Raw genomic sequence first — 8,568 nt, forward strand, 5'->3', positions numbered from 1 at the left:
AAAAAAAAAAAAAAGCACAACATATTTTAAAAAAAAAAATTACAATAACATTAGGTACATACCTTCATATCAAGGCTGAACAAGGCAATCCAGTTGGTGGAAAGGGTCCCAAAAGCAAGCAAAGATTGGGAGACAGCCCCTGCTCCCACTGTTAGGAGTTCCAGAGGAACACCAAGCTACACAACCATAACACACATGCAGAGGGCCACATCAGAACCACACAAGTTCCCTGATGGTCGGTTCAGTCTCTGTGAGCCCCTATAAGCTCCATTCTATGGGTTTTTCTGTGGTGTCTTTGACCCCTCTTTTAAAAGAAATAATTTCATCATCTTGCACATATGGTGGTGCATATGTGTCCCATGTGCACACCCAGTGCCTGAGAAGGCCAGAAGAGGGCATCAGATCCTCTGAACCTGGAGTTATAATGGTTGTGGATACTGAGAATTGAACCCAGGTCCTCTGGAAGAACAGCCAGTGTTTTTAACCACTGGGAGATGCGGATGGAACCATTCAGATCTTGAACTACATAAGCTGAGTAGTAGCATGTGTGCTTCACTCTGCTTATTACAGGTTTTCTGTGTGTGTGTGTGTGTGTGTTTGTGTGTGCACTCTCAAGAGAGCACATGATGCCCATGCACTTGTGTACTCCCCAGAGGGCCACACAGGCAATGGAGGTCAGTAGAGTTGGTTGTCTCATTCCACCACGCTTGTCTTGGCAGCAAGCACCTTTGCCTGTTGGGCCGTTTCACCCGGCCCCATCTCTCTGCGTCCTGCCTGCAGATACAATGTGACCAGCTTCTTCAAGTCCCTACTACTTTGATTTCCCCATCCAGGATTGTGAGCCAAAACTGCAAGCCAAAATAAACGACATCTCCTTTGGGTTGCCTCATCCAAACTTTATTCAACAGGGAACACCTGGCAACATGGCTGCCTGTCTTCTCGCAGTCTTGAGGTGGAAGGGGAAAGCAAAGCAGGAGGGTGTGTGGGAAACAACGGGGGAATTCAGAGAGAGAGAGGTGGGGAAGAGGGCAGGAGGGCGGGGCAGGCTGCGTGCACGGGTAGACTCTGGGGAGGCACCCACACCCAGAGTCCATCTCTGGCCTGACTTGGTGGCCGCAGGAACATCGAGGAAAGACCACAGGTCTGAGACATTTCGGTCCTTCCTGTCATGAAGCGGCTGCCAAGGAAGGCCGGCCAGGAGTTTTCAGGGCTGCAGAGAAAGAGAGGGCACGGTCAGCTTGAGAGGCAGAGGAGGGGGCTATAGAAGGGAAGGCTGAGCCAGGTGTGGCTGGCGCACTATGTTCCTACAGTTGTAACAGTCCTAGCTTACTTCCGCCTCCAAATGCTCCTTTCACAGACCACCGCGTGTGGCTGAGCAGGGACTCTAACTAGATGCCTGGTGCAAAGCGCGCTGAGAGCAGACATCTAGTCCATGGGAAACGGGGCATGATGCTCAATTCTAGGCCAAGGGAGAGGAACCAATACCAAGGCCGAGGGGACGGAAGGAAGTATCTTCTAGATTGTAGAGTCAGACACTAGAACTTAGCTCGAACTGGGCCACCTCATACTGCCTGGCTGTGGAGGAGGCTGAGTTTAGAACACATCTGCAACAGCTGGCAAAAAACAAAAACCAAAGGAAACCATAGGCTCTCTCAGTGTACGTCAACCTGACACAACTGTCTCAAATTAATAAATAAATAAATAAATAAATAAATAAATAATTCAGCTAGCTCAATAGTAGAGTCCCTGCCTAGAATCCCCCAGTGAGGGGCTGTAGAGCATGTGTGAGGCAGAGTTCAATCCCCAGTACTAATAAAACTGAGAATGTGCTATCAAGAGGGAACAGGGCTGTAATCCAGAAGACATCAGGTTAGACACAAGTCCTTGACCTGCTCCCACATGGCTCCAGGTCATGTCAAAGGGGCAAAGGTGACTCAGGGCCAAACTGCTAGGGCTCTTTGTTAGCACTTTGTTGTTAGATTTTTTAAAAAAGATTTTATTTATTTATTTATTTATTTACTTATTTATTTATTTATATGACACTGTAGCTGTCTTCAGACACCCCAGAAGAGGGCGTCAGATCTCATTACAGGTGGTTGTGAGCCGCCATGTGGTTGCTGGAATTTGAACTCAGGACCTTCAGAAGAGCAGTCAGTGGGCTGGTGAGGTGGCTCAGTGGGTAAGAGCACCCGACTGCTCTTCCGAAGGTCCGGAGTTCAAATCCCAGCAACCACATGGTGGCTCATAACCATCCGTAACAAGATCTGACGCCCTCTTCTGGAGTGTCTGAAGACAGCTATAGTGTTCTTACATATAATAAATAAATAAATCTTTAAAAAAAAAAAAAAAAAAAAAGAAGAGCAGTCAGTGCTCTTAACCGCTGAATCACCTCTCCAACCCCTCTTGTTAGATTTATTCATTTTATTTGATGTGTTTAGTGTTGTGCCTGTAAGAACCTGAGTGCTTGGTGCCCATGGAGGTCACAAGAACACATCAGATTCCCTGGAACTGCAGTTAGGAAGCACTGGGAACCGCCACGTGGTGCTGGGACCTGGACCCAGGAAAGAGGCACGGCGGTAGCTGGCAACAAGCTCACTGTGGAGCCAAGTGTAACTGAACTCCTGCTCCTCATGCCGCTACCTTCAAAATGTTGGGATTGCAGGCCTTTCCCACCATGCCAATTCTTACAAGTTTTGTTTCTGTATGTGTATGAAGTGTTTGCCTGCATGTATATCTGTGCACCATGTGTGTGCCGTGCCTTCCAAGGCCAGGAGGGGGTTGTCAGCTCCTCGGGAGCTGGAGTTATAGATAATCAGGAACCGCCTTATCAATATCAGGAAGTGACCCCACACCCTCCACAAGAGCAGCCAGTGCTCCTGACGGCTGAGACAACTCTCCAGCCTCAATGTTTTGTTTTGTTCAGACACAGTCTCTTGAGGTCCAGGTTGGTTGGCTTCTAACTTGTGGCAATCCTTCTGCCTCAGCCTTAGAGATGCTCATTCCTCCCTTCCCTGGTGCTAAGATTATAGGTGTACGTCACTTTGCCTCTGCATTACTGTATGTGTTGGAGTTGGAAGTCTGAGCTTCCTGTATGGTAGGTGAGCACTCTACCGACTGAGCCACCACCTCAACCACAAGCCCGACTTCCCTTAGCATCTTCCATTCCTGAATCAAGAAGGGCACTTAAGGCAAGCCCCTGTCCCCATCCCCTCCCCAGTACCACTCTGCAACCAACCAGGTATGACACCCAGCCCTCCTGGCTTCAGGGACCCCTGGGATGTGGCCATCTCCCACTCTCCACTCACAGAGTCCATACACAGGGAAAGATACAACACCCCAAGGTGGCACACACACCCCCCCAGCAGTCTCCCTTACCCCTGCCTCTAGGGCTCACTGGCACTGAGCCAAGGCGGCTTTGATGGCGGTCACCAGTTTCCGGAACTTGCTCTCTGTATCCACATAGCCATCACCTCTCTGAGGAGCAGAGAGGAGAGTTGAACTAATCTCCGCACGCCGACCAACCCACACGGACCCCTCCGCACGCCGACCAACCCACACGGACCCCTCCGCACGCTGACCAACCCACACTGACCCCTCCGCACGCCGACCAACCCACACTGACCCCTCCGCACGCCGACCAACCCACACTGACCCCTACGAAGCAGGACTCAGATTTACCTTCTTGGAGTGGACCAACTTCCCGGCTACTGTCACTTCAAAGAACCCAGTGACCTGGGGAGTCCCCTCGCCACACTGAGAAAAGAAGGCATTAAGAGGGGGCTCAGATGATCTCTCAGGGATACTTTCTCCATCGCATCCCAGGGAGTGAAGAACGTAAGGCAAAAGGATAGAGAGGATCAGCCTAACCCATTCCCACCGCCTCCCAGTCCCAGGCTAGACAAGGCACGGCGGGATCCTATGCCCATTCTGAGACTCACGATGTCCAGGCATCCGGGGAACTCATGCTCTAGCTTCTCCTTGAGCTGGAGATACTGGAAACAGGGTACAGGGTGAGGGTGGAGTTATCACTGCCAGGCCCAGCAAACCCTCCCGATGGTGTACCCACCCTGACCTACTTCACTCACCTTGGGCTTATAGCCTCAAGCTCCACTGTCAGGTGAATCCAGGGTTGTCGCAGCCCACCAGGACAGCATGGATCCAAGGCAGTACAGGTACCCAATGGAGGCAGGCAATAGCAATGAGATGAAGGCAAAGAGAAACAAAGACCCTCAAAAGAGGGGAAGATGCGCTCATCACACAGAGAGATAGTGCAGAGATACAAAAAAAGTCTACCCCAAACAAGAGAGCCAGGATGGAGGGGAGGGGGGGGGCAAAGAAATCACAGGTTCCGCATAGAAATGCCAATGGGGAGGGAAACAGGGAAGTAAATCAGGACAAATGCTGCCTCCTTAGAATCTCACCCACCCACTCCCTCCCCCGCCTGGCTGTCACTCAGGAATCTGAGTTCTCCCCAGCACCCAGTACAAAACATAAGCTCCCCTACCCTACATCCCCTACCTCAGGCTATTTTGTGCCTGGAATCTGGTGCAGTGGCCTCGGGGGAGCTTCAGCTATCAAAGCAGGCTGTTGAAAGACATCCTGAGAACTGGGGCCTGATCAGACCCCTCGAGGGGGTTGGGAGGGAGGAGGCCACACGCGGCTAGGTGGACCGCGGACCCCAGATTCAAGTTACAGGGTTATCGGTAGTAGGACCTCAGGCTGGCCCGGCCTCATTTCCAGCCTCAGTTTCCTCCCCTGTAAGATGGAGACAGAATGGCTGGAGAGCCACCTCAAGGGACTTCAGGGGTGCAGAATCCATTCAGCAAGCACTTATTAATCACTGCAAGCCAGCTGAGTATCAGATGCAGGTGGAGAAAAAGCCATCAAGAGAAAATGGTGGTCTTTTTACACCTGCTTCTAGCAGGGGCACAATTATAGCACTGGCAGGTAACTAACCAACATCATTACCCCCTTCACACTACAGAAGGGGAAACTGAGGCCAGAAAAGAACTGGGGTTAACAGCACCAGCACCCACTGATCAGAGGTCAGTAAAAGTTTTTTTGTTTTGTTATTTGTATTGCTGGGAACTGAACCCAGGACCCGGTGCATTTCAAGCAAACACTCTACCACTGAGCTACATCCTCGCCCCTACAAATCTATCCCATATTACTTTTTCTTTTGGGGGCACAGGGTGTTACTACATCACCTTGGCTGCCTCTAACAAGCAGCCTGGCTGGCCTGAACTGTCTACCTGCCTCTGCCTCCGAGTGCTGGGATTAAAAGTGTGCACCAACACCACCACTCCGTGGCTCAGTTCGCCCTTTTTCATGTACACACTGGGAGGTGCGACCACTATTAACTCACACTACAATCCAGGTACAGGACATCCCCAGCTCTCCCAATAGCACTTATGAGTCAAGCGCCAACTACACCACACCATGTATCTTAGAATTCCCTAAATCCAGCAGGACAGCCTTCAGCCTTCTCTAGCCCAGTGCTGCTCAGAGAGGGGAAAGGGAAACAGCCTGTCGGGAGGTAAAGGTCCCCAGAGAAACCCGATGCTACCCTTCCCCTCCCCTCAGCGCTGAGTCACGTGTTCAAGGAGGACCCAAGCATCCGTTTCCATTTTCACTGGTGAGATGTCACTCAGATGTCAGATGCCGGGGATCCGGCTCAAGTTTCTGTTACCTCCATACCACCCGCTTGGAAATCCCTCCCTTTAGGTCTGAAATACAGTCATCGTACTCGGCCACCAGACTCTGGTAAATAGGCTGAGGAGCAGAGAAAAGGGTGGGGGAGGGTCTCCTGGCACAAAGGATGGGGAGCAGAGAAGGGAGTCCCTGGCACAAAGAGCGGGGAACGGGAAAAGGGGGAACTGCAGTCACCCGGACTTACCAATACACAACTCGAACGGCGAGCGCCATAGCTGCACGTCGCACCCCCGCACAACGCGAGGACCCGACCCACAAGCAACACGGACCTCAAGCTCTGCGCGTGGGGCCGTGCGCACAGCCGACTTCCTCACGAGTCAGAGCAAACCAAGTGCGTGGGGGGAGCAGGGTGACGGGAGGACCGAGGTTCCGGAGCACAGCAGGGTCTGTGGCTAGGGGCGCGACCCTCAGCGCAAGACTCCATAATATCTTGATATCTGGGGTTCTCTTGATATCTGGGGTTGTCTCCATAGACAGCGTCTCTGGGACCAGTAACCTGTCCCTTCTCTGTGCCATAATGGTTCAGCCCTCGGGGCGGTGGCTCGAGGCAGAGAATTGGTTGAGGCTGAAGTGCATTTACAGTGTGGCTGGGAGGCGCAGGGCAGGGGGATTGAGACACGTATTTGGGAGACAGGCAATTGGAATGCATCCCTCCTTCCCAGCGCTAAATGGACCTTAGGTCTGAAAAACTGAAACTGGGAGTCCCAGTGTGCGCTTTAGGCCCAGCTGTCTCACGACCGACAGATGCCCTGCGCACCCACAAAACCGTGCAGCCCCTCTTTTTGCGCCTTCCCTCTGCCTTCCAGCAGAAGGGTATATAGAAAGTCCTGGAATGGGGCTTGGGCTGTAACACGGTTGGTAGAGAACTTGCCTACTGTGTATAAAGCCCTAGTTTGGGTCCCTAGCACTCCATTATCTGGGAGCTGTGGTACAAGCCTGTAATCCCAGCATTGGGAAGAGGAGACTGAAGGATTGAGTTCAAGGTTATCCTTGCTACATAGAGAGTTTAACGCTAGTCTAGACTATATGAGCAGTTGTCTCGAAACAAAAAAGCCAGCCAGGCATTGCCTTTAATGCCAGCAGTGAAGAAATCTCTGTGGGTTCGAAGCCAGTCTAGCCTATGTTGAGCGTTCCAGGACAGACATGTCTACATACAGAGACCGTCTCAAGGGGGGGAAAAAAGGTAGAAGTGGACAAAATGCTTTAAGAGTTTAGGATTCCTGAGCCTTACTTTCTCCTCCTTGAAAGCTAGACAGGTAACAAGAGATATTCATTCGCACAGAATTTAAGTTTCGCTCTCTAGTTTATTATCCTGCACACCCTATGAATGGCAATGGCATGCCTACCCCCTCCCTCCCCTCACTCTACCTCCCCACCACCACCACCAAGGATGGCTCACCAGCAGACACGCTTATCTGTCATCTGAATTCTTTAATTGACTTCAACCGGCTATCCCCGCCAATGGTCAACTAGAGACCAAATAAGGAAATTTTCCCACCTAGCTCTGGTTCCCCATCAGTACCCTACCCTGCACGCAGATCATGGGTTGTGATTCTCCCACAGAAAAATGAAATTTGAATTGCACTCCCCACTTGACTTCACAGGAGTGCGTTGGCAACTGAGGACTGAGAGGCCTAAAAGCAGTAAGAAAACTATTTCCCTAAAAGGATGCTATGCTCATGCACTTGGATTCCTGGAAAGAATTAGAGCCAGAATCTGCTGTGTGTGATGGGGAGAACTCAGTGAAGATAACCAGGAACCGTCTGTGTCCTCACTGGGCATCTCCAACAGGCTAAATTCAGTGTCACATCCTCTCTGTCTCCGGATGGAGGACCTGTGACCACAGTCTGAAGAGGAAGAATGAGCCAGTCTTGAAGGACCAGGAACAGAGATTTAGTCAAGGGTAAGTGTTCCACAGTCCGAGTTTTCCTGTGGTTTCCAACGCCCTTGGAATAAGATCCCAAACCTTAGCATGCATAGCTCCTCTGCCCCTTTCTCCCACCACCCCAGTGACAGAGACCACTGAGGCTCTAGTAGGGACCCCAGCCACATTCTTGTCTCAGGGCCTTCACACAACCCTCTCATCCCTGACTCCTGCTTTTCCTCCAAGAATCGGCTGCAACCATGGAGGGAAACAATTCTTTCTGAAACAGTCAGCTTTGTGTACAACACAAGTTGTACCAGTTTCTGCGCCCTTACAAAGTGCCCCGACCCCAGCAGCTTACACTGCAGACACGCCTCATCTCACGCTTCTGCCTGGCAGAAACCTGACATCAGGTAGCTGCAGAGCTGAGTTACGTTGAGGACTGAAAGGAAAACTGACCCACAGCTCTGGGGTCACTTCTGGTGGTCACTGGCCACGTTTGGAACTACTTGGCTTGCAGGTGAGTTACTCACAGGCTAAGCAGATGGCTCAGTGGTTAAGGGTTACTGGCTACTTTTGTAGAGAATCTAGGTTCAGTTTGCAGCCCCCACATGACAGCTCACAAGCCCCTGCAACTCTAGTTCCAAGGACTCTGATGCCCTTGTCTGGCCTCTGAGAGTACCCACTGCACACACTTTGTGCACATGAACTCCCCCAGCCAACCAGGTACACCACACACACACACACACACACACACACACACACACACTTATAAAGTGACTGCCTGTGTGCTTACAGAGAGCAAGGCTTTCTCTCTTTTTTTAAAAAGATGTATTTATTTTATGTTTATGGGTGTTCCATCTTCATGCACTCTAGAAAAAGGAATCAAGATTTCACTCTTTTTTTTTTAAGATTTATTTATTTATTATATGTAAGTACACTGTAGCTGTCTTCAGACACTCCAGAAGAAGGCATCAGATCTTGTTACGGAT

The 8,568-nt window shown here is 50.9% G+C and overlaps 1 protein-coding gene across 1 annotated transcript; it reads right to left on the minus strand.

Annotated features, from left to right (window-relative positions):
* Positions 1-881: 881 nt before the first annotated feature.
* On the minus strand, positions 882-6,012 carry Selenow (selenoprotein W). The gene is made up of 6 exons (XM_021219798.2): positions 5,897-6,012; positions 4,086-4,110; positions 3,939-3,992; positions 3,679-3,753; positions 3,376-3,474; positions 882-1,210 (listed from the first exon to the last, which is right to left on the minus strand). Exons 1-5 carry the CDS (start codon positions 5,923-5,925, stop codon positions 3,391-3,393), a joined length of 267 nt encoding a protein of 88 aa, XP_021075457.1. The 5' UTR covers positions 5,926-6,012; the 3' UTR covers positions 882-1,210; positions 3,376-3,390.
* Between the last annotated feature and the right edge of the window lie 2,556 nt (positions 6,013-8,568).

The sequence above is a fragment of the Mus pahari genome, chromosome 19 (assembly GCF_900095145.1).
Source record: "Mus pahari chromosome 19, PAHARI_EIJ_v1.1, whole genome shotgun sequence".
Classification (NCBI taxonomy): domain Eukaryota; kingdom Metazoa; phylum Chordata; class Mammalia; order Rodentia; family Muridae; genus Mus; species Mus pahari.